The following is a 26,865-nucleotide window of genomic DNA, read 5'->3' as shown; positions in this document are numbered from 1 at the left end:
CAAGAGGTTTTAGTAGAGACTCAGCAACAGGTATCAAAAAAAAAATCAGCCAACTATACAAGCAAGGGTATTCCTATTTATCCAGTAAAAGAATAGATGCACTGCTGGTGGGAACATAAATGGTGCAGCTGCTGTGGAAAATGGTATGGCAGTTCCTCAAAAAAAAAATTAAACTCTGAATTACCATATGATCCAGCAATTCTATCTCTGAGTATATATCCAAAAGTGAAAGGAGACACTTGAACAGGTATTAATACAACCACGCTCACAGCAGCATTATTCAATTGCCAAAAGGTAGGTAGAAACAACCCAAGTGTTTAACAGATGCATGGATAAACAAAAGATATATGCATATAATTCAGCCTTAAAAAGGAAGGAAATTTGGTGTGCCCTGGTGGCTCAGTTGGTTGAATGTCCAACTCTTGATTTCAGCTCAGATCATGATCTCATGGTTCCTGAGTTCCAGCCCTGAGTTGGGTTCTGTGCTGACAGCGTGGAGCCTGCTTGGGATTCTTTGTCTCCCCCTCTCTCTGCCACTCTCCTGCTCATGCTCTCCCTCCCCTCCTCTCTCAAAGCAAATAAACATTAAAAAAAAGGGAAGTGGGGGGAGGTAATTCTGACACATGCTACCACATGACGAACCTCGAAAACCTCACAAAAGGACAAATACTGTACGATTCTACCAGTAAGAGGTACACAGTGTAGTCAAATTCAAAGAGACAGAAAGTAGAATGGTGGCTACCAGGGATTGCAGATAGGGGAATGGGGAGTCAGTGCTTAATGGGGACAGAATTTCAGTTTGGGAAAATGAAAATGTTCCGGAGAGGGATGGGGTGATGGGGTGATGACTGCACAACAGTGTACACGTACTTAAGGCCACTGTACAGCTAGAATGCTAATTTTATACCAAGTACATTTTATAATTTTAAAAACAAATGAGCACATCAGGAGGAAAAAAATGCTATACTGCAATTAGGGTGATAAAATGTAATTAGTGGAAAGTCCTATCTAAATAACATTCTGCGGGAGTAGACATGTAAATAACATTTTCTAAAAGGAACTTTAGTTGGAAGCTCAGACCTGCCTCCATAGAATGCTTATCACCCTGGCAAACTCTCCAGTATGTCTAGCTTTCTCTTTTACAAGTTCATACATGAGGCTGTCAGCACAAACATGAGTTCAGGTTACTGGGATGATTTATAAACTAGAATCACAACTTATTTTTTTTATTTTAGAGAAAGAGCATGTGAGTGTGTGAGCAGGGGGGTAGGGAAGCGTGCAGAGAGAGAGAGAGAGAGAGAGAGAGAGACTATATTAACCACACGCTGAGCGTGGACCTGACTCAGAGCTCAATCCCACAACCCTGGGATCTTGACCTGAGCCAAAATCAAGAGTCAGACGCTTACTGACTGAGCCACCCAGGTGCCCCTAGAATCACACTTAATTAATTTATAGTGGAGAGTGAGAGGAATCAACACCTGTGTTCTCCAGCTGGCACTTTTTCTTTCCTAGAAGACAAGTTGCTTGAGAAACAAATTATAGTAAGAATGCAAATATATTATGTACTATTAAGTGTACTAATTTACAATAAGAAATATAATTGCTAAGGAAATGTTAGCTAGGGGAGGCTGGGTGGCTCAGTCGGTTAAGCTTTGGACTCTGGCTCAGGTCATGATCTTGTGGTTTGTGATTTTAAGCCCCACATCTGGTGAACTCAAGCCCTGTTTTGGGTGAGCCCCACTTCTCTCTCTCCCTCTCTCTCAAAAACAAAACAAAACAAAAAAGCAAACGAAATAAATATAATTGCTAAGGGATCAAGCACTCAATCCTTTCCTGAAAGCAAACTGCATGGAAATATTTTATTTTTTTAAAGTTTTATTTAAGTAACCTCTACACCCAACATGGGGTTCGAACTCACAATCCCAAGATCAAGAGTCACATGCTCTTCTGACTGAGCCAGCACTCCACATGAAAGAATTTTAATCTGAAGAGCAACACAATGACACAAGAATCAGAGCTAGGAGAGCTCATTCTGATTCAAGGTCCTTTGGTCTAGAACATCCTTCTAATGCTACAGCCTGTATGTACCTGCCATGGTGCCAGCAGTCACCCCTCACACTGGGGCATATTCTCCGTTGGACAGGACATGGAGGAACAACTTAGTATTTGCCTCTGGGCCTGCAGCTATATTTTCACTGCTGACCAACCTTTTTTTCTGGTACCCACATTATTACTTCAAGTATAGGAATACACTGGGTTACAGCCAAACTTTGCTAGTCTGGGAGTAGTGTGCCTCTTTTAGATGGTACTGTCTGCCCATCTTTGTTCCAATCCAGTATGGACTGTTTTTATTGCTGAACTTTCAGAACATTATGGTACTACAATGTTCCCAGAAAGGGAAGAGGGTACTAACTCAGATGGGGCAATTTGACCTCTTTATGAAAAGAAATCAAGAGGCTTAGGTACACTTAATAATGTGTTAAGATACCCCTAATTTCCATGGTTGAGCTATCATCTATTTAAAGCATGCAATATAATCTCTAACATTTCAATGTATTAAAAAAAAAGAATAGATGTCTTCTTTAAGCTCTTTACCTTTACCAGAGGGAAATCCTGTTTCCTGCAACGAACAATCATTCGCGGCTCCAACAATTGGTACAAACCCTTTAAAACACAATCAGATTCAATTAGTAGGAAATGCAATTCATAAAACCCAATACCAAACAAAATATTTTTATAATTCTTTCATGTAATTTGGAAAAAGACAGAACACACAGTATGAGAACATGGTAAAAAGCTTTTGATATCACAAACGAGATAAATACACCCAACACTCCAGTGGTAGAAACAAAATTTATATGGGAATCTTCTCTTACATCAACTAGGCAGAGGCCAAATGTTATTGTAATTAACGTAAGTAAAATAAGAATTCACAAACAAGCAGCAAACATTTAAGATGCATACTGTCTCTGGTCTGAGCTTCATAATTTAAAGCAAGTATTTTAGTGGTGCAATCAAATTAAGGAAGTTTAAGGCCGGAGGTTGCAAGCATATTTGACCCTTGAGTTCTAAAGGACTAGTAAGACTATATAAAAGAGTGGTAAAGTCTGGAAGTCTTAACCACCAGACTTTACTGTCCTCCCATGCATTTGTCTATTAGACAAGGAAAAGAGCGAAAGGAAGAAAGCTGAGATGACGAAACAGGAAAAAACAGAGCTGGTCTCTTAACACATCTTATTGATAACCTATAAAGTTACCTGGAGCACCAGACCATCCAGCAGCACCTGGTACCTGGTTGTATCTTTTACCACTTTGCTGAGTCTTTGTTTTGCTTCATTTAGTAGGTCCTACAAAGAGCAAAGAAGAATAAGTTTCTGGGTCATCAGCTCAGAACCCACCGTGAGGATGGTCCTGGCTCACACCCAATTGCTTCACATTATATTACTGTTTTCATTCAAAACACATTCCAAGACAGATGATAAACCAGATGTCGTACCAAGTCCTATATGTCAATACAAGGAAGCATGAAGAATCATCCATAACTCCTGGGGAGTTCACACTCAAGCAGAATAGCCCAGATTATCAATCAATTCAGAAATCTACAAAACTAACATAGAAAGAGCTACATGGTAAAGATTTTAAAAGCAAGCTATTAGGACAATTGTGCAACAGGATTATATTTTTTATTAGGAAAAACAAATAATATCTGGATAGATAGCAAAGCATCAACAATGTTTACCTCTGGGAGGCTAGGTTATCAATGATTTCAATTTTCTTTTTTAAGTGTTTATTTAAATTCCAGTTAGTTAACATACAGTATAATAAGTTTCAGGTGTACAATATAGTGATTCAACATGTCCGTATAACACCTGGTGCTCATCAGCAGTGCCCTCCTTAATTCCTATCACCTACTTAACCCATCCCCTCACTCACCAATGATTTCAGTGTTCTTTATGCTAGTTTGTATTTTCTAAGTTTTTATTTATTTATTTTTGAGAGACAGAGAGAGAAAGAGCAGAGGAGGGGCAGAGAGAGAGGGAGAGAGAATCCTAAGCAGGCTCCACACTGTCAATACAGAGCCCATTGAGGGGCTTGAATTCACAAACCATGAGATCATGACCTGAGCTGAAACCAAGAGTCGGATGCTTAACTAACTGAGCCACCCAGGTGCCCCTGTATTTTCTATAATAAACATTGACTTCTATAATAAAAGTAACTAAAATAAAAATTAAAAGGGATTATTAGGAAACATAACAAAGAGAACACATTGGAAATCATTCATTAAGTAACAAGCATTTATTGGCTTACTGGCAAAAAACGGAGTCTCGTCTTTTAAAAGGCAGAGATAATGCCTCTTAAATTCTCCGACACAGTCTATTCTAGTTAGTATAATCCTTGGAAAGTTATGTTTTTTGGTGTTTTAAGGAGGAAGGAGAGACACATGCTCACCTAGAGACCAGAGTTTGGGGAGAGAGGGTGGAGGGGAGGAAGTGGCCCTCTATGTTGAAAAGCTCTTTGTTCTGAGAGTCACCCTTCATCCCCACCCCTCTGAGAACCACTGCCATGCAGGACACCTGCAGTGAGCTCTTGCTCCACAATGGGCGCCTAGGTGAGGGCATTCGGTCTGACATTCAAATCACACATCTAATCTGAAGCAAACGTTTCTTTCATCATTTGACACTCACTAAGTGCAAATACACCAAGATTTATTAAAAAAAAAAATCAGAAGTATTCACTTTAGTGCCAATTAAAAAAAAGCTTTTAATAGAAAGTAAAATAAATTCAAAGACTTCAATAGCACCACTTCAATCGTATCATGGTATGAGCCTGGGTGGCTTAGTTGGTTAGGTGTCTTCTCAGAAGACTGGCTCGGCTCATGAGCTCACGGTTCATGGGCTCGAGCCTCCCGCGTCGGGCTCTGTGCTGACAGCTCAGAGCCTGGAGCCTGCTTCAGATCCTGTGTCTCCCTCTCTTTCTGTTCCTTCCTTGCTGGTGCTCTGTCTCTCAAAAATGAATAAATGTTTAAAAAAAAATTTTTTTTTTTAAGAAGAAGAATGGTGGCCCTTCACCTGTACAGACTAACTTTGCAAGCAATTTTCCGTCAATTTTGACATTAGACAACTAATCAAAGTTCAAACACATACATGCTTTCATATGAAGACTGTTTCTAACATACTAACAAATGAAAAACTAAACAATACGAGCATTCACTACTGTGGAAGATTTTTTTCCATTTTAGTCAATATACAGTACAAAATTGGTTTCTGTAGATTTCTTCTTTTTGTTTTTTTAATGTTTATTTTTGAGAGAGACAGAGCGTGAGCAGAGGAGGGGCATAGCAAGAAGGAGACACAGAATCTGAAGCAGGCTCCAGGTTCTGAGCTGTCAGCACAGAGCCTGACGTGGGGCTCGAACTCACGAGCCATGAGATCATGACCTGAACAAAAGTCGAACGCTCAAGCCATTCAGGTGCCTCACTGTAGAAGATTTCTAATCTGTGGCTGGACACCCCCCAAAATTTCATGAAGGTGTTCTGAGAATCCATGTCATTCGAGTTTATAATGTGAACTACTTAAAATTTCTCTTTTTCAAAAGCAAATAGTTGACAAAAGTTCTAATTCACATATTATTATACACCTTAAGATTATCTTCACTGGGGGCGCCTGGGTGGCGCAGTCGGTTAAGCGTCCGACTTCAGCCAGGTCACGATCTCGCGGTCCGTGAGTTCGAGCCCCGCGTCGGGCTCTGGGCTGATGGCTCAGAGCCTGGAGCCTGTTTCGGATTCTGTGTCTCCCTCTCTCTCTGCCCCTCCCCCGTTCATGCTCTGTCTCTCTCTGTCCCAAAAATAAATAAACGTTGAAAAAAAAAAAATTTTAAAAAAGATTATCTTCACTGAATTCAACATCTGTACAAAAAACCTTATACTGATTACAATGTCTCTAGAACATCCAGAACTAAGGGAAAACAAAAATACAGTGGTAGTATTTCCAAGTTGACTTTCTGTTTATCTGAAAACAAAGACTAACCACACGTACAGTGAGTTATTTGCAAAGAAATGCTTGTTATAAAGCTGCCCAAATGCTCTTATGTTGTTATTAGAGCGCTTTCCTCCCCAAATTATGAAAATAAATGGGTTGATCCAAAATGCAAGGATTCCAAACATCAAGTGATGACTGCAGTTTGTCTCCTTTAGAAACTTTTAACATGAATATAGTTTACCTATTCTTGTATTTCAGTCTATGTTATAATAGACACTATGTCCCCAAACCAAACATGACCAAATGCCATTCACTGGTCAATGATTCATACTTTTCACCTATAACTGTGTATGTGTATGTGTGTATATATACACATATATACATATGTATATATGTATGTGTGTATATATGTGTATATATGTATGTATGTGTATATATGTATATATACACATACATACATATATACACATATGTGTATATGCATGTATATATACACACATACATATGTGTATATACACATACATACATATGTGTATATGCATGTGTATGTGTATATATGTATATACATATATATACACATGTGTATGTGTATATATATGTATATACATATATATACACATACACATATTTTAATGTTTATTTATTTTTAAAATTTATTTTATTTTTGAGACAGAGAGAGACAGAGCATGAACGGGGGAGGGTCAAAGAGAGAGGCAGACACAGAATCTGAAACAGGCTCCAGGCTCTGAGCGGTCAGCACAGAGCCCGACATGGGGCTTGAACTCGCATACCGCGAGATTGTGACCTGAGCCGAAGTCGGACGCTTAACCGACTGAGCCACCCAGGCACCCCGTTAATGTGTATTTTTGAGAGAGACAGAGTGTGAGCAGGAAAGGAGCAGAGAGAGAGGAAGACACAGAATCTGAAGCAGGCTCCAGGCTCTGAGCTGTCAGCACAGAGCCCAACACAGGGCTTGAACTCGTGAATTGCGAGATCATGACCTGAGCCAAAGTTGGATGCTTAACCGACTGAACCACCCAGGTGCCCGACTTATATTTTTAAAAATTATTAATTTTGAGAGAGAGAGAAAGAGAGAGAGAACGCAAGTGGGGAAGGGCAGAGAGAAAGAATCCCAAGCAGGCTCTACACTGTTAGCCTGGTGCCCAACACAGGGCTTGAACTCACAAACCATGAGATCATGACCTGAGCCGAAGTCAGACAGTTAATTGACTGAGACACCCAGGCGCCCCCACTTTTAATTAATTATCATATATATATATTTTAAGTTTATTTGAGAGAGAGAGAGAGAGAGAGAGAACGTGCTCGCACACATGGGGGAGGAGTAGAGAGAGGGAGAGAAAGAATCCCAAGCAGTCTTCTGTCAGCACAGAGCCGGAGGCAGGGCTCGACCCCCTGAAATATGAGATCATGACCTGAGCTAAAACCAAGAATCAGATGCTCAACCACCTGAGCCACCCAGGAACCCCAGCATAATTATATTTTAACTAGATTATACCACTTGTTAAATGGAAGATAGGAGTATTATAATTGTTTTAAACTTTAAAATGCAGTTTTAATATACTAATTAAGTTTTTTTCCCTAAAAGAAAAAAAAAATCACTCTTTTATTACATTCTGCACAAAACTGAAAAAGTAGTTAAAACTCCCAGAGGAGTTTGCAAGATTCTAGTTCGTTAATAAATCAGAAAAGGATAGAAAGTTCTTTTACTGTTTCCCTGCTTATGACCCAAAGTAGGAGTCCTTTCCCAACAAGGCCCTATTGAGAGATGGGCCCAAGTAACAGCAAAATAGTATAGTTTGAAGCCTGAAACAAGTTAACAGGCATGTTTTGCTAAATTTACCTAAGCAAAACCAAGTACTTTTTTTTGTTACTGAAGTACAGTTGACATACAATGTTATATTCCTTTCAGGTGTGCTACCTAGTAACTGGACAATTCTACCCACTACTCAGTGTTCACCACCGTTAGTCACCATCTGTTACCATATGACATTACATTATTGACTATATTTCCTACGCTGTACTTTTCATCTCCATGACTTGACTTATATCTGTACCTCTTAATCCCCTTCACCTCACCCAACACCCTCCCTTCTAGCAACCACCAGTTTGTTCTCTGTATCTGTTTGTTCACTTGTTTGTTTTTCAAATTCCACATATAAGCAGAATCATATGGTGCCTGTCTTTCTCAGACTCATTTCACTTGGCACAATAGTCTTTTATCCATCTACGTTGTCACAAATAGTTAAGATTTCTCTCTTTATGGTTAATGTTCCATTGTGTATATACACCCCCTTCTTTATCTATTCATCTATCAATGGACATTTGGGACATTTGTCTTGGCTATTGTAAATAATGCTATAGTAGGGCTGCATATAACTTTTTGATTAGTGTTTCCATTTTCTTTGGGTAAATACCCTGTAGGAGAAGTACTGGATCATATGGTATTTCTCCTTTTAAAAAGATATTTTTATTATTTTTTAAGGTCATCTCTACACCCGATATGGGGCTTGAACTCATGACACTGAGATCAGAAGTCACATGCTCTACCAACTGAGCCAGCCAGGCATCCCTGGATCATATGGTATTTCTATTTTTAATTTTTTGAGGAACCTCCATACTGTTTTCTAGAATGGCTGCACCAGTTTACACTCCTTCCAACAGTGCATGAAGGTTCCCTTTTCTCCACACCCTTGCCACCCCTTATTTCTTATCTTTTTGACAGTAGCCATTCTGAAAGGTATGAGCTGATACTGTGGTTTTGATTTACATTTCCCTGATGATTACTGATATCGAACACCATTTAAAAAATGTCTATTTAGGTCCTCCACCCACTTTTTAACCAGATTATTTCAGGGAGGTGGTGTGGTGTTTAGGTGTAGAAGTTGTTTATATATTTTTATATTTACCCTTTATTGAATCTATTACTTGGAAATATCTTCTCCCATTCAGTAAGCTCCCATTTTGGCTGTTTTGTTGTTGTTGTTTTTTAAGTTTATTTTTTAAAATTTATTTTGAGAGAGAGTACATGGGAGGAGCAGAGAAAGGGGGAGAGAGAGAATCCCAAGCAGGTTTTGCACTATCAGCGCAGAGCCCAGTGTGGGGCTTGAACTCACAAACCATGAGCTCATGACCCGAGCTGAAGTCAAGAGTCAGACGCTTAACTGACTGAGCCACCCAGGTGCCCCCCTATTTTGTTTTAATGATGAAAAACAAATACATTTAAATTAACAACAAGGGCACCCAGCTGACTCAATCAGTGGAACATGCAACTCTTGATCTAAGGTTGTGAGTTTGAACCCCACATTGGGTATACAGATTAAAAATAAAATCTTAAAAAAAAAAAAGTTAACAACAAAATGTCAAAAAGGACAATCCTTTTCCTTCTTCTAAGTATGTAATTATTAGACGATAGTCACTTTCTTTTTCACATTTTCCCCATGGTGGTATTATCTCAGTGGTTGTATCAGGTTGGCTTTATTTCCATTTGTTACAGAACATCAGCTAGCTTTTGCTTTAAAGCATTTATCTGACAGAGGTATTTCTATGGATAACCACTAATAAAGGAATCTACTAAAGAAACTGTAAGACTATTACCCTTTTAATACACTGAGTGTGATTAGCTTTTAAGATTTTTCTAGTCCCTCCATAAGAGACTCTTAGTTTAGTGAACTGAGGGCTGATGGAGGGAAGTGGGCAGGAGGATGGGTTAAGTGGGTGATGGGTATTAAGGAGGGCACTTGTGATGAGCGCTGGATGTTATACGTAAGTGATGAATCACTAAATTCTCCTGAAACCAAAAATCAAATAAAAACAGAAACAAAAAACAAAGCCAAATAAAATAACCAACAAAAATGACTTTTCTAGTCCCTGAGGGCTCAAGAGAAAGTAAACCCTCAAAATCTCCCCCACAGCAACAGTCAATCTCAAATATATTCTACACAAAGCAGACTAAACCCTCAGAGCAAGAAATATTTAAACAGTAATCCATCTCCTCACAAAGACCTGGAGTCTGAAGACAGGGTTATAATTTTGAGTTAGTCCAGACACTGAAAGACATGATGACAGCAGTAATGTCAAAAACATTCTTTAAGTTCAAAGGAGGAAGAGCATAGATTTAAAAAGAAAAAAAAAAAAAAAAGAAAGAAAAAGGTGGATCAATTTGTGAGGGGTTGGTGGGGGGGGGGTTAAAGAAACTGAGTGGAATATGATACCCTGACAAAACAATTAAAATTTCTTCCTTTTTTTTTTTAGAATTAAAATTTCTACGTGAACATAGTGAAACTATTAAGAGGTGCTCAAAAATCAACCTCTAATTTTTAAATTTATTTTTAATGTTTTTTTTTATTTTTGAGACAGAGAGAGACAGAACATGAGCAGGGGAGGGGCAGAGAGAGGGGGAGACACAGAATCTGAAGTAAGCTCCAGGCTCTGAGCCATCAGCACAGAGCCCGATGCGGGGCTCGAACTCCCGGACTGCGAGATCGTGACCTGGCTGAAGTCTGAAGCTTAACCGACTGAGCCACCCAGGCGCCCCTCAACCTCTAATTTTAAATGTCCATCAGAACAACCTAACCCCGAGAAGTATTATCACTTCAATCCGAACAGTCTGGTTAAGAAGTCATTTAAGGCTTCACACAATCTAGGAAGCTTATGAGCACAAGGATTTAAAGCATACACTCTGTAAGATGTTTGGCTGAAAGAAACTGTAGCCCCTCCTCATCGTGGAATCCCTCAAGCATTTTTCTCTGGGCTGGAATTGACCAATCAACTATGGTCAAGCAAAGAGGAGTGGAGTATGGAGATAGGTTTGCTGTAAGAGAATAAAATTAAATAAAGACGACTTGTAAAGAGCAATACTAGCCATCTGTAAAAGTAGCCCACTATGAAAAATCTGGAAATAGGTTAAGTGAGGACTTTTAACACCATCTAAAACTCCAATCAAGGAGGCAGGGAAGCCAGAATAAACCCAAACTCTAGCTAAGAAGGCTGAAACCTGACTGACATAAATTATACTGTCCCTTGAGTATTCCCGTAACTTAAAAGATATGTCATCATAGGTGAAAGAGGCAAATTATGATCAACAATGGTACAAACCACTAATATCTTAGTGACACTCTTTGATACTAAATTCAAACTTTCTGGGGCACCTGGGTGGCTCAGTTGGTTAAGTGTCCAACTCTTGATATTGGCTCACAGTTTGTGAGATGGAGCCCCACATCAGGCTCTGTGCTGACAGTACGAAGCCTGCTTGGGATTCTCTCTCTCTCAAAATAAATAAACATTTAAAAAATAAATAAATTCCAACCTTCTGATTATCATCTGGCTCCCCAAGCAGCTTTTCCAAGGAGAGATGTGTAAATTACTGCAGTTCACATGTCAGTTTACATTTTATTATCAGTATTTTGGAAGGACATATCTGCCCACTTGAACCTGACTGCCTCTAACCTAACTGCCCTCTTAAACCTGACTGTTTTATAGGAAACAGAAGGTTCAAAGTGCTTAAAAAATTTGCCCACCGAATAGCTGATACCGGGAAACAGAAATTCAAATCTCACAGGAATTCCAAAGCTTGTGCTCTTAAACATCAGGGCAGGCAAGGAAAAAGGATAAACATCAGAGAAAATAACTACTAGAAATAAAATGTTTTCAAATAGCGAAATCCATTTAAAGCAGGTATGTATGCTTTGATGAATATGTAACCCTGTCTGCTCTGTTTCCTCAGCCCTCTAGGCCTCTTACTGTGTTTGCTAAACTGTAAATTACTTGATGGTAAGAAGTTAGACTTGGCAAAGGGCGAAGGAAACACATGTCTTTAGAACTAAAATTATAGAAATGTTTATTTTCACAAAATTCTCACTATAAATTAAAAAAATAAAAGCTCAGCTGTACACTGAACTCAAGTTGCATGCCATAGAATACTTGTAACTTTGTATCTGAGATCAATGCACCAGCAGCTCCCACAGCCCGCTCCTTAGGAGGCCATGCACATGCCTCCAGTTCCTCACCACACACTTACTTACACCACACACTTTTCAGGCCATTACAGTCTGGCTTTCTGCCTTCATTAATCCAATGAAAGTGCTCTGGCAAAAGTCAGAAATGACACCTTGAATGCCAAATCTGTGCTCTACCTACTCTGATTCTTAGAAGCATTAGCTGCTATTTTAGATTCTCATTTTGTTCAAGTTTTCTGTTCCCTTAGCTTCTTATTCTTCTCCAACACGACTGCTTTTTTCTTCATGTTTCCTTAGCAATCCCTTATCTTCCTGCCTATTAAATATGATGCTTCTTGGGGGTACCTGGCTAGCTCAGTTGGTAGAGTATGCAACTCTTGATCTTGGGGTCATGAGTTTAAGCCCCACATTGAGTGCAGAGCTTACTTAATTAAAAAAAAAAAAAAAAAAGATGCTTCTCAGTTTGTTTACTTGGCCCTATAATTCGACATCCACAACCTTGGTGATCTCATCCATTCCTTCAGCTCCACCTGGAATCAGTGTGCTGTCCATATAGAAGTTCCAACCTCTCAGGACGCCTGGCTGGCTTAGTCAGTGCAGTGTGCAACTCTTGATCTCAGGGCTATGGGTTCGAATCTCACAATGGGTGTAGAAATTACTTAAAAATAAAATTTTGGGGGCGCCTGGGTGGCTCAGTAGGTTGAGCGTCCGACTTCGGCTCAGGTCATGATCTCGCGGTCCGTGGGTTCGAGCCCCGCATCAGGCTCTGTGCTGACAGCTCAGAGCCTGGAGCCTGTTTCAGATTCTGTGTCTCCCTCTCTCTCTGCCCCTCCCCGACTTGCACTCTGTCTCTGTCTCAAAAATAAATAAACATTAAAAAAAAATTTTTTAAAAATAAATAAAAATAAAATTTTGGGGGTGCCTGGGTGGTTCAGTTGTTTAAGCATCAGACTCCTGATTTTTGCTCAGGTCATGATCTCAAGGTTTGTGAGTTCGAGCCCCATGTTGGGCTCTGCACTGACAGTGCGGAGCCTGCTCAGGATTCTTTCTCTCTGCCCCTCCAGCTCTCTCTCAAAAAAAAAAAAAAAAAAAAAAACAATCAACTTAAAACCACAACTCATACATAGCATACTAGGATATTAAATTCCACAAAAGCAGGAGCTAAATTTTATTATATCTCTAGTAATTAGAATCGTGCTTGCACCTGGTAAGAATTCAAATATTTGATAATAAATGATTAATCTAAATTTTAGATATTAATGGGGTGCCTGGGTGGCTTAGGCGGTTAAGCAGCCGACTTTGGCTCAGGTCATGATCTCAGGGAGTTCAAGCTCTGCATCAGATGAGCTCCAGGCCCACTTCGAATAGTGCGGAGTCTGAGTGGAATTCTCTCTCACCCTCCCTCTCTGCCCCTTGCTCACTCGCACCCTCTCAAAAATAAGTGAATTTTTAAAAATCACTTAAAAATAAAAACTAATAAAAAGTACAATTTTTTTTAATTAAAAAAACAATACATGCTATAACCCTTGGCACTCATATTGAGGCCTGCTACTGAGATATTTTAAGTTACAGGTCTCTAAACTCTTGACTATACAAATAACAGCATCTACACAGTAGCTGACACAGTTGTCATTTTTGACTCCAGGCATATATCAAAGATGTAGCAACTTAAATAGTTCAGGGCTTTCTGAGCACTGGCACCAAACAGCTGGGAGAATATTTCAACTATCCAGACCAATTAAGAGGAGGGTCACCACAGGAGGAGATGGGGTGGGGAAAGTGAAGTAACACTTCTTACACAAATACTATATATGCCAAGTGTTAAGCTAGAGTATTTAAATGCATTCTTGCATTCGATCCTTATGAGAGCCTAAGAACCCTGTGTTTCAACTGGGCCAAGAGACTGATATTTGTTGGTATAAGCCTTATGGATTTGATTCCTTAAATTTTAAATTTTTATTTTTATTTTAGAGAGAGAGTGCACGTGTGTAAGACAGAGGAGGGCAGAGAGAGAGAAAGAGAGAGAGAGAGAGAGAGAGAAAGAGAGAGAATCTCAACCAGTCTCCACACTTAGTACAGAGCCCAACTCAGGACTCGATCCCACAACCCTGGGATCATTACCCAAGCCAAAACCAAAAGTCAGATGCTCAACCAAGCTACCCTGGTATCCGATTCTTTAAATTTTTAATGTGCATGTAACACTACGTAAAAATAAATTTGATGTTTTAAATATTTTATTTAATTTTGAAGTTTATTTACTTTAAGAGAGATAGAATAAGTGGGGGAGGGGCAGAGAGAGGGAGAGAGAGAATCCCAAGCAGGCTCCATGCTGTCAGTGCACAACTTGACATGGGGCTCGATCTCACCAACCACGAGATCACAACCTGAGCCGTTATCAAAAATTGGACACTGAACCAACTGAGCCACCCACATGCCCCTTTATTTTTTTAAAGTAGGCTCCACACCTAACTTGGGGCTTGAACTCATGACCCCAAGATCAAGAGTTGCATGCTCTACCAACTGAGTCAGCCAGGTACCCCAAAATAATTTTTACTTTTAAACAGTTTAAAAATTATTTTTAAAAAGAGAAAAACCCAGAGGCACCTGGGTGGCTCAGTCAGTTAAGTGTCTGACTTTGGTTTAGGTCATGATCTCACAGTTTGGGAGTTCGAGCCCCATGTCAAGCTCTGTGCTGACAGCTCAAGCCTGGAGCCTGCTTCGGATTCTGTGTCTCCCTCTCTCTCTGTCCCTTGGCCACTCATGCTCTGTCTCTCTCTCTCACACTCTCTCTCAAAAATAAACAAACCTTAAAAAAAATTAAAATAAAAAAGAGAAAAACCCAGCCCTCTGAACCAAGCACCATAATTAATGCATACCAAAGAGGAAATTGAGGGTCAGAAATAATAATTTACTCAAACTAATATGGCAAAGCTGAAAGACTTGTAAGCCCAAATTCTTTTACAACAAACTACCTTCCCTAAGCACATACTATTATTTTAAGAGAAGCGTATAAACTAGGTCAATCAATTCTGGTTGCTAAAGAAATCTGAATCCTGTGGAAAAAAATCAACCACTGGTTACTGAAACTCAACATTTTAGTGAAGACACTAGGTAACAACTACCCTCAGGTGTTAACATTTTGCAGTCAACATTTCCACAAAAAGCTGTCTAGTCCTCCTTTTATATTTTATAGAGTATGAACTATTCATTCCCATGTAACAAGATAATTTAGCAACACATTCCCTATTTTCCCATATTCCTAGAATTTAAAAGCATTCACATTTGAAGTGCTGTGAAGGTTATGTTAATAAGCAATCTCTGTTGTCCTGAACTTCAGCCCCTCACTTAACATCCTGACAGACACATCCAACTGGAGATTTCTTGGCCCCTTAAAGTATGTCCAAAAGTAAGCTAGCTATTCTTTTTTTTTGTTTTGTTTTTTGTTTTTTGTTTGTTTGTTTGTTTTAAGCTAGCTATTCTTAAAAGACCTTGCCCTCCAGGAGCACCTGGGTGGCTCAGTCGGTTAAGCATCCAACTTCGGCTCAGGTCAGGATCTCACAGTTTGTGACTTGGAGCCCCAGGTTGGCTTCTGCACTGACAGCTAGAGCCTGGAGCCTGCTTCAGATTGTGTCTCTTTCTCCCTCTCTGCCCCTCCCCCACTTGTGTGTGCACATTCGCTCTCTCTCAAAAATAAACTTAAAAAAAAAAAAAAGAGCTTGCCCTCCTAACTTCCCATTTCATTAACACAATCACCATTCTCCTAGTTAACCACATCTGAAATTCAGTATTTAGCACTGAACTTGGAAGAAAAAGAGTTAGTCAGTAGTCAATGTCTGGAAAGTCTTCCTGCAAAATGTGTCAACACTGACACACTTATATTCGTTTGTGTTTCTTTAATCTTCCAAGAAAGTGGTATGTTTTTAGGGCACCTGGGTGGCTCAGTCACTTTGGCATCCAACTCTTGATTTCAGCACAGGTCATGATCTCAGGATCATGAGATTGAGCCCCCACATCAGGCTCTGTGATGGGCCTGGAGCCTGCTTGGGATTCTCCCTCTCCTTCTGCTCCCCTGCTTGCATGAACAGACACACTCTCTCAAACAAACAAACCAAAGAAAGGTATGTTTGCCATTTATTCAAATTTTATATTTTTAGTTTTATAGCTTTTTCATATGAATGCTGGCTTATTCACTAGCATTTACCCATAGTTTTTGTAACCATTTATCCGTAGTTTTTGTAACCACTACAAAGGAATCTACTTTTTATTTTACTTGCTAATTGGTTATTGTTGGTATATAGAAAAACTATTCATTTTTTATACTCTCTTTATAGCCAGTCACCACTTTGAACTAATCACTACTTCTTACAGTTTTTCAGATGTTATATTTTTTGTATAGGCAATCATATCTGCAAAAAAAATTATTCCTTCTTAATTTGTGTATAATTCCTATTTCTCCACCTTAAAGGAATCTAAGGCCTCCACCACAATGAAGAACAGTCGAAACAGCAGGCATCCTTGTTGGTTCCTGAAATATAATTTATATGAATATTTTTTTTCAGTAAACACTACACACAATGTGAGGCTCAAACTCACAACCCCGAGATCAAGACTCACATGCTCTCATGACTAAGCCAGTCAAGAGTCCCTAATTCAAATACCTTTAAACTTTCTCAACTAAATGTATGTTTCAGTAGGTTTCTGCCTTCTTCCTCAGATGACAATACTTCCCAAATGGTTATCTTGTGTCTAACCTCTTCCCTCTTATTTTTTTTTAATATTTATTCATTTTTGAGACAGAGTGTGAGTGGGGGAGGGGCAAAGAGAGATGGAAACACAGAATCCAAAGCAGGCTCCAGGCTCTGAGCTGTCAGCACAGAGCCCAACACAGGGCTCAAACTCACGGACTGTGAGATCATGACCTCACCTGAAGTCAAATGCTTAATTGACTGAGCCACCCAGGTGCTCCTAACCTCTTCCCTCTTAAATTTAGCCTACATACTCATACCATGAACCCTATTTATGATAATTCTCATAAAATAAAATAAAAACTTCAATAGCTTCTACTGAAAATAGGTGAAGCTCTTTTAGCCTTGCACTCTTGGCCATAATTTTACTAATTTTATTCATCCCTATCACCCTCACATACTGTATGGTCCACCCATAATGTGCTGTATAACCAAAAGAGTCTATACGCTCTGTGAGATCAGAGGGTCTTTGAAGACATGGCAATATCTTATTCACTTTGTATTTACTACAACACCTAGTATAATGATTTGCTGACCAAATGTTTTCTAAAAACCATTCACCTCCTTAATTAGCTAATGCTAACTAGTGCATTCTCTATAATAGGTAAATAAACACTTTACAATTTTATAATAGGGGCTAATTACTCACTGTAATAAGGTCATCTCTCGCTCTGAGGACTTTGAGCCTTGCTTGATTCATCAAATTAGACATCTGACTGCAAAAGATATGGAAAAATAGTAGCAGTACAGCATAAAAATATAGAAACTGTAGAAAAAATATACAGCTTCCTACATACGCACAAATACTCCTCTTTGCATATACTCGAGTGGCTTCTATAAACATTTTCAAAGATAAAGAAGCACTTTTATAGCAGTTATTCCAACTTTTTTTTCAATAATCCTGTGAAGCTTCCATTTTCACAAAGGAAGGAAAATAATTAAGCAACTTGCCCAAGGTGAGAAAAGTGTAAGTTGGTCCAGTTAAGACTTGAATCCATACCTCCCTGACTCCAAAGCACATGCTCTGTCTTTTGTCCCACTGACTTTTCAAAGCTTCCTTAGCTAATATTGTGACCAGGATCTACTTACATTTTCTTCTGCTGCTCAATCTGCTTTTCCTTCTTCTCATAGTATTCCATAATCTTCAGTCTTTGGGTTTGCACAAGACGACCTTTCTCAATGTTGAACTCTTCCTCTGCCTACCAAGGAATTAATTATTATTAATTCATTACAGCAGATCTGGAGTTTTATTTTAAGCAGCTGGTAACCAGAGGTACTTGCTTATAATTATCGTTTTCCATATCAAACATAGGAAATTTATTATGACTTGTCTTCAAGAATTATTTCTAATTTACTTAAAAGAGATAACCATTGATTTTCATCATAAATGATGAACCAGAAAACTAAAAACCTGATCAAAAATAATCATACCCAGTGGTGCCTGGCTGGATCAGTTGGTAGAGCATGCCACTCTTGATCTAAGGGTCCTAAGTTCAAGCCCCACGTTGGGTGTAGAGCCTACTTAAACTAAAAATTAAAAAAAAAGAAAAAGAAAAAGGATAATAGTACCTACCCACAAAGTCATAAAGGATATATTGATAGAAGGTTCTGTATGTGAAAAAAATCATTGGGGCGCCTTGGTTGAGCATCTGACTTCCACTCAGGTCATGATTTTGTGGTTCATGGGTTTGAGCCCCACATCAGGCTCTCTGCCATCTGTGTGGAGCCCACTTAACATCCTCTGTACCCCAGCCTCTCTCTGAACCTCCCCAACTCACACTCACTCTCTCTCAAAAATAATAAACATAAAAAAAATCATTATGTATTCTAAATTTAATCCATTTGCTTACTAGGGGGCTAATGAAAAGAACACAGAATTTGGAGTTTAGAAGATCTGGGTTACTGCCTAAAGAATCTGGTCAAGTAATCTCAGTTTTAGTCCTCCCTTATAAAAATAAAAGAATTATAACAGCATTCTTGCCTCCATTGATCAGAAAAATAAGATGAATCTAACAGTCGTTTTAAAATTATAAATTAGGGGTGCCTCAGTCAGTTAAGTGGCCAACTCTTGGTTTCGGCTCAGGTTATTATCTCACAGTTCATTGAGTTTGAGACCCGCATTGGGCTCTGTGTAGACAGTGTGGACCCTGTTTAGGATTCTCTCTTCCTCCCTATTTCTCCACCCCTCCCACGTGCTCTCTCTAAATAAATAAACTTTTAAAAAACTTAAAAAGAAAAAAACAAGCACAACTTAATGAAAAAGCAAAATAACAACATAAAAATACCACACCTCTTAAAAAAAAATTTTTTTTAATGTTTATTTATTTTTGAGAGAAAGAGAGAGACAGACAGAGTGTGAGCAGGGGAGGGGCAGAGAGAGGGAGACACAGAATCTGAAGCAGGCTCCAGGCTCTCAGCTGTCAGCACAGAGCCCAACATGGGGCTCAAACCCATGAACTGTGAGATCATGACCTGAGCCGAAGTCAGACCCTCAGTCAACTGAGCCACCCAGGCGCCCCAATACTACACCCTCCTTAACCAGCTATCATAATTACCCATAGATGCTAAATGTCTAGATTCCAGATTCCATGAGAAAATCAACCCATTACTTTTCTACTCCCTATCATAAAATTTCAGGACACTTATTGACAATCAGGATGTTTAGAAAGGAAAGTTTATTTTTTAATATTAAAGATAAGAGCTATTTGGAGCGCCTGGGTGGCTCAGTTGGTTAAGTGTCCAACTTTGGCTCAAATCATGATCTCATGGTTCCTGAGTTCAAGCCTCACATTGAGTCTCGAATCACGGCATCGGGCTCTGCTGTCAACACAGAGCCTGCTTCGGATCCTCTGTCCCCCTCTCTCTCTGCCTCTTCCCCGCTCATGTTCTCTCTCTCTCTCTCAAAAATAAACATTAAAAAAATATTTAAAAAAGAGAAAAGATATTCTTAGCAGTCCTATGTGATGTGTTGTTAAACAACTAGTAAAATTACTCCTTACTAAAGCAAAAACAATATGAAATTTTGATAATTTCTTAAACCTAGAAAAGGAAATCTCACCTTTGCATCTATTTCTTCTGCTTTCTCATTGGCCTCCTGTTCAATAAAAGCCATCATATGCTTAATCTGTAAGAAAAAAATGAAAAGATTATTTTATTTTTGAGTATAACAAGAAAAGAAAATGTACCTATCTTTTCTGATTCATTCAACAATCAATCATTATTGAATGCATATTATGTGCTAGGCATTGTATACAAGGATAAATGAGATAATTTCTGGTCTCAGATATCTTATAATCTGGAATTTGCTCTAGCAAATGGACCAGATGCAATATTCAATATCACAGAACATTATCCTATTCTCAAAGAACTTACAGTTTATGGGGGAGGATGGACTAAATATATACCCTCCTCTACTTCATACCCCTTTTGGCCAGGACCCTCTTTTTCTCTTTTCCATTTCTAATAAAATGGATCAAAGACCTATTTAGATTTACTTTTTCAACTTTTTAAAAAAGATTTTATTTTTAAGATTTTTTTTATTTTTTATTTTTAAGTAATCTCTATACCCAACATGGAACTTGAACTTATAACACTGAGATCAAGAGTCACATGCTCTACTGACTGAGCCAGCCAGGTGCCCCATACTTTTTCAACTTTCTTACCTTCTACTCTCAACATACTTTAATTCACTTCTACCCCTTAGGTCCACTGAAATTACTCTCATAAAATGACAATAATCTCCTAGTCCTTAAATCTTGGCCTTACCTTAATTGACATTTCAGCATCTCTTGTTATGTTGACCAATCCTCCCTTCTTAAACAATCTCTTCCTTTTGACTTCCTTATTCTCCTTCAGTGCCTCTGCCTCCTACACTGCTCTTTTTTAGATATCCTACTCACAGCAACCTAAATCCAAAACACTCACTAATGAACTGTTAACCACTCCCTGCCCCCAACTTTGATCTCTATCTGGAGGATTAGTACAACATTCAACTTTGACTCTTCCTTGTACCTCAGTCCTCACATCCAATCAACCACCAAGTCCAATCAATTCTCTCTTTCAATGGTTCTTTTATTTGTCCACATCTCTCTATCTTCTTAGCCACTATCCTAGTCTTTGCTATCACCATCTCTCAGCTGAATTATTACCACAGCTTCCAAATCTGTCTACTGGCCTCCAGCCCTGTTTCCTCTTTCATCAACTCTACACTGCAACCAGAAAGATCCTTTAAAAAATGTTGGTCTCATCACATATCACATTCCCCCACACCCCAACTTGCTTTATGATCAAGCTCAAAGATTTTAGAAGGTACATGATCTGGTCAATGCTTACCTTGCCAGCATTATATGAAAAATAACTTTCACCACTCGCCACTCTTCAGACTCTTGGTTCCTATCCTACTAAACTTATTTCAGTTTTTCTGTTCCTTGAGTTCACCACTCTCTCCCTCATTTCCGAGATTTCAAATATGTTGTTCCTTCCACTTGGAGTACTCTTCCTCCTGCTTCATCTAGCTAACTTCTTGGGATTCAGCTTGCTTAACTGCCTTTGGAAAATCTTTTCTGAATTTCTCACCTACATGCATCTAGGGCACTCCACACTTCCTCTACCTAAATACATATTCATAATTCCTTGCTTACTTGTCCCTATCCACAACTAAACTATAAGGTGAGGTCCTTGTTAAAGGGCTTTAGAGCTCTGGCTACAGAGAATAAAGTCCACTGAAGTCTTCTGAATGGGGCTTGGGGTGACTGATCCAATTTAGACTCATAAATGAAGTATTGTCTCCAGTGAAGATGTAAAATACACCCAAGTGAATATACAAGTAACACAGCTCACCAAACTCACTAGTAGTTTCATTTCATAGGGGCTCTATATGAAAGAAATGATGAATAAAAAAAAAGCTCATTTTAAAAACATCAATAAGCTCTAGGTTAATTCATTGTGTTTATTAATTCTCCCATCTAAGGTAAGCTCCATGAGTACTGAGATCTTGTCTTTTATATCATCATAACTCCAGAAGGGAACAACTGCCACTACAGTGGGTAATCAATAAACATTTGTGAATGAATGAGAACCTGCTGGGTATTTTAAGCCTGTTGAGATATCCCAAGTACTTTTTATTTTTATATTTTTTTTTACTTAAAAAAATTTTTTTTTATGTTTTTATTTATTTTTGAAGGAGAGAGACAGAGCATAAACAGGGGAGGAGCAGAGAGAGAGGGAGACACAGAATCTGCAGCAGGCTCCAGGCTCTGAGCTGTCAGCACAGAGCCCAACGCGGGGCTCGAACTCACAAACCATGAGATCACGACCTGAGCTGAAGTAGGATGCTTAACCGACTGAGCCACCCAGGCGCCCCTATATTTTTTTAAATGTTTATTTATCTTTGAGAGGGAGAGACAGTGTGAGTGGGGGAGGGGCAGAGAGAGAGAGAGAGAGAGAGAGAGACAGAGACAGAGACAGAGAGACAGAACTCGAAGCAGCCTGAGCTGTCAGCGCAGAGCCTGATGCAGGGCTCGAATCATGAGATCATGCTTAGTTGGATGCTTAACCAACTGAGCCACCTATGCGCCACCCCCCCTCCCCCGTACATTTTAGAGTTTAACAATCTGGAAACAATTCCCAGCTTCTCCATATACCACAAAGATATCATAAAATTAAGGTACACACAGATGTACAAAAGTGAGTCAAGATTTGTTTTACAATAAGGTGAACATACTTAACACTACTGAACTATACACTTAAAAATGGCTGAGTAAGTTTGTTTTATATATTTTTTAAAAAGTGTATTAATAGGGGCGCCTGGGTGGCTCAGTTGGTTAAGCGTCCAACTTTGGCTCATGTCATGATCTCGCGGTTCGTGAGTTCAAGCCCCGCATCGGGCTCTGTGCTGACAGCTCAGAGCCTGGAGCCTGTTTCACATTCTGTGTCTCCCTCTCTCTCTCTGACCCTCCCCCGTTCATGCTCTGTCTCTCTCTGTCTCAAAAATAAATAAACGTTAAAAAAATTTTTTTTAAATAAAAAAATAAGAATATAATATAAAGTGCATTAATAATACAAGCTCATGCCATCAAAGTCTTAAAGAAAACACACAGTATGGTTTTAAAAGGTAAGATTTCCTTTTTTATCAAAATTCTTAGCAGCTACCCTATGCTTGAGGAACCAAAATAAGTATGATAATCAGAGCCTATTTCATAGGTAATACAATACTTATGAAGTCTCAGGCCTTGAAATATTTGTAGTACCTAATCCAGAGGTACATTGTATAGAAAAACTGTGACCTTGCTAAAAGCATTAACCCCCACAGATTTGTGTGTGTGTTCACGGTAAGGAATCTTATCTCCACACGTTCAGTTTGAAGCCTTACTGAACTCAGTTTGGAATTTTAAAGTAGTTTAAATACAGTAATCAAAACAGGTGTTTATAAATGCCACAAGGCATGGGCCTGTAGAGGTGAACTCTGATTCAAACCTGCATTATCGGCCTTTATCACTCATGGTGGACCCTCTGCTACCAGATTTGACTAGATCAGCACAGCCTAGAGCAAAACACACTCATTTTAACCCAGGTCCGAGAACCTGTTTACAGCCAACATGATCATATTCTGTCTTCAGGAGTTCCAACAAGAGAAATAGTGAAACCCTTCAGGACATTTAACTCCGCCCCTAAGGCAGAAAAATCTGGCCTTTAGAAAATACTTTTCTTCTTCCTGCTAACCCTACTAGGTTTTAAGTTTTTTGAAGTCAGATTCCTTCGAAAATTTAATGAAATAACCATACTCCCCACATAAAAACAAATATATATAAATTTTTTTTTTTAGATTTGTTTATTTTTGAGATATAGAGAGACAGAGTAAGAGCAGGGGAGGGGCAGAGACAGAAGGAGACACAGAATTTGAAGCAGGCTCCAGGCTCCCAGTTGTTAGCACAGAGTCCCATGCCAGGCTCGAACTCACAAACCGTGAGATCATGACCTGAGCCAAAGTCGGATGCCCAACCACCTAAGCCACCCAGGCACCCCTACATAAATATTTTAATACAATAGGGAAGACATCAGGGAATCCTCTATTTACAAACACTTACTACATGCTTGGTGCCTGGCCTACTCACTGCTGCAAATACAGGGAACAAAATACATTGCCCTTACGGAGCTTAGAGTGTGGAGAGGCAGAGAACAGATTTCTTCATCTTTCAATTTTACAGAAAAAACAAATAGTTTCAGTCTAAGGAAATATACCACTTTATCTTTATAATATGTTTTTCCTGGGGAAGCCTTATTCTTCAATAAGTAGGGTAGGAAAAAGATGAAGGAACAAGTGGAAGAAGAGAATCAGCACTGTAATTGTGACTACTAGAAGGTATGGAAGGCACAGTACTTTTCCACTGCACCAAGTTTCTCCTATAGTAAAAATCAGAAATAGCAGTTTATATGTTAAAAACCCCATTGTTTTGTAAGAATATTGTTAAGATTTCTCAATCTTCTCCATAGACACTATTTTTGTTACACGATTTCCCCTTTATGATTAGCATAAGACCACTGATGAAGAAACACTCCATTCTTAGTGCATACTAGATTAAAATGCAGAGTCATTTCCTAGGAAAAGGAAAAAATATTTTATTGGTCACTTAAGATTCATAAGGCAGTGAGTGAGCTTTAGTCAGAGAATTTTCCCAGTACTTCAAAAAGAAATGGACTTAGTTCTCTAAATTACCTAAAGATTAAATTGCAGGCTTAAGCTTCTTTCTCTGAAAAACCTTTTGGCAATATGACTACTAAATTCAAGGACCCTGGTTGCAAAGTATCTATGCAGGGCAAATGGAAACCACTTTTTCCTGTTACTTACAGGCCTATCAATGCCAATATATTATCCTGGGAGACTTTCAAATTGTAACTTTCTCAATGCCTACAAACTCGAAGGTATGACACCTTAAAAACACAAAAACAAAAAACCCCTAAAGTTTCCCAGGACTGTTTATACACTTGCAAAAATAATGTAGGTTCACGACTTCCATCATTTTTTTCCACTGACCTGGACTTACTTTATGCCAAACACTGGCGCTGGAGTTCATAAATGTTGAGAGGAATTCTGCATTATGATTAATAAATATTTACAAAATATTGACGTACACACTGAGAGAGCAACCATTACAATTCATTATGATAGAGGGGATTCTTCCAAGATGAAGATAAACAGTTCATAAAATGAATGACCTCAAAACAACATTGGAAGCAGCGGTCTCCCATCAGCACTTTATCCTACTGTGAACCCTTCTCCCAGGGTTAAAAATCAAACGAAAAAGAGGTTTTTAATCCTTGCATTCAATTTGCATTTCAATGCTTGTTTTCAATTCTCTGCTCTAACAACCACAGCGAGTACCCTGGGAAAATAGGGAATGCCGAGGTGGGAGGCAAAAAGCCAGCAGCACATCAAGGAGGCGGCACGCGAAACCCCAGCTGAAGACATAAGGCTGTGAGTCAAACCTCCCTCCCGCAGACAGACCACTAAGCCCTGGGGACTTGAGGTAAGGGACCCCTCCTTCGCCATCTGGGCTGCCCGAGGCCCGCGTCCTCCCTGAGCCGGGTTCCAGCCCGTCACCCCGGGACTGACGCTGCGACTACGCCAGACCCAACCGCAGGCCCTCACCTGCTTCTGCACGTCAGCATCGCTGAGAGCCATAGCGAAAGTGGTGCTAGGCCGGAGGGACACTGGCTGGAACGCGATTAGAACAGGGAGGTAAAAGGAAGGGGAAAAGAAAACCCGGCGCAGGTTTCGCCTTCCTTTGCTTTATAACTCCAGCTTCCGGTTCCTGCCAGGTGACGGCACACTCCCGCCCTTCTCAGCCAGTGGGAAAAGAGCTGGTTCGGGGAAGTCCCGCCCTGGCCCCGCCCTTCCCTGGCTGGGCGCCTGCGCGGGCAGTCCTTCTTGGTTCAGTCCCAGTTCCTTTGGTCACTGGCTCGTGACTTCCGAGCTGTTTTCTTCAAAAGCCTCTTCCTCGGTAGAAGGGAGAGAATGGGAGTTCTGGTGTCTGCAATTAGTTGAATTATGTGAGTTTTTGTAGCCTTATAGCCCTTGAATTTTTTTTAGGTTTAAATTTTTAGCACAAAATCAGAATTTATTATTTTGCTTTCTTGGCCTTAATGAAAGCAAATTTCACCAATATTTTATTAATGGATTTTATTTTTAGAACAGCTTTAGATGTACAGAAAAATTAAGCAGATGAAACAGGGCTTTCGTGTATCTTTCTCCCCCTCACACACTGGTTACTGTATTAACATCTTACATTATTATGGCACATTTGTTCCAATTAATTAAGCAATATTGATGTATTGACCCAAGTCCATCATTTATTCGGATTTCTTTAGTTTTAACCTAGTGCGCTTATTCTTCTTCAGGATCCCATCCAGGATACTGTGTTTCATTTAATTGTTATGTCTCCTAAATTTGGTGGGTGTGAATGTTAACTCAACTTTTCCTTTTTGATGACCTTGACAACTTTGAGGGATACTAATTAGGTATACTATAGGATGTACGGCTCTTGGAATTTTTCTTATGATTGGTCAGTGGTTTCGGTTGGAAGATTACAGGGGTAAAGTGCCATTTCATCACATAATACCTAGGATTCATGCTGTCAGTATGATTTTTGAGGGGTGCCTGGCCGGCTCCCTCTGAGGAGCATGTGACTCGTGGTCTCAGAGTGGTGAGTTCAAGCCCCACACTGGGTGTAGAGATTACTTAAATAAAAATTTAAAAAAAATTTTTTAAAAATGTTTTAATGTTTATTTTTGACAGAAACAGAGCATGAGTGGGGGAGGGGCAGAGAGAGAGGGAGACACAGAATCCAAAGCAGGCTCCAGGCTCCCAGCCGTCGGCACAGAGCCCAATGCAGGGCTGGAACTCACAGACCGCGAGATCATGAGCTGAGCTGAAGTCGGACGCTCAACCGACTGAGCCACCCAGGTGCCCCCAAAATTTAAAAATTTTAAAAAATACTATTTTTGATTGCTGATGCCTACTTTGGTCACATGGCAGCTTTCTCCGTTAAAGTTAAACGTTTTTCCCTTTCCATACTGTAATCTTGGGAAGGAAGTACTATGTGAAGTGCACACGTAAGGAGTGAGAAGTTATTCTCCACTTCCTTAAAGGTGGAGTATGTACAGAATTTA

General features: G+C 39.4%; 1 protein-coding gene and 1 non-coding gene across 2 annotated transcripts in view; both read right to left on the bottom strand.

Moving 5' to 3' along the window:
* The window catches only part of ATP6V1E1 (ATPase H+ transporting V1 subunit E1), a 30,937-nt gene extending 5,417 nt beyond the window's left edge, over positions 1 to 25,520 (bottom strand). Inside the window, exons 1-6 of the mRNA XM_043564474.1 lie at positions 25,346 to 25,520; positions 19,757 to 19,822; positions 17,788 to 17,897; positions 17,348 to 17,414; positions 3,258 to 3,347; positions 2,596 to 2,664 (exon numbers count right to left, since the gene is read on the bottom strand). Coding sequence (XP_043420409.1) covers positions 2,596 to 2,664; positions 3,258 to 3,347; positions 17,348 to 17,414; positions 17,788 to 17,897; positions 19,757 to 19,822; positions 25,346 to 25,378 — 435 coding nt within the window. The 5' untranslated portion in view covers positions 25,379 to 25,520. The remainder of the gene's footprint in view (positions 1 to 2,595; positions 2,665 to 3,257; positions 3,348 to 17,347; positions 17,415 to 17,787; positions 17,898 to 19,756; positions 19,823 to 25,345) is intronic.
* Positions 8,492 to 8,564, bottom strand: TRNAR-UCU. Its single transcript has one exon. It is a non-coding gene; the product is annotated as a tRNA-Arg (tRNA).
* Positions 25,521 to 26,865: the final 1,345 nt, after the last annotated feature.

The sequence above is a fragment of the Prionailurus bengalensis genome, chromosome B4 (assembly GCF_016509475.1).
Source record: "Prionailurus bengalensis isolate Pbe53 chromosome B4, Fcat_Pben_1.1_paternal_pri, whole genome shotgun sequence".
Lineage (NCBI taxonomy): Eukaryota > Metazoa > Chordata > Mammalia > Carnivora > Felidae > Prionailurus > Prionailurus bengalensis.
The sequence above is the reverse complement of the archived record's forward strand: the minus strand, read 5'-3'. Positions and strand labels throughout refer to the sequence as shown.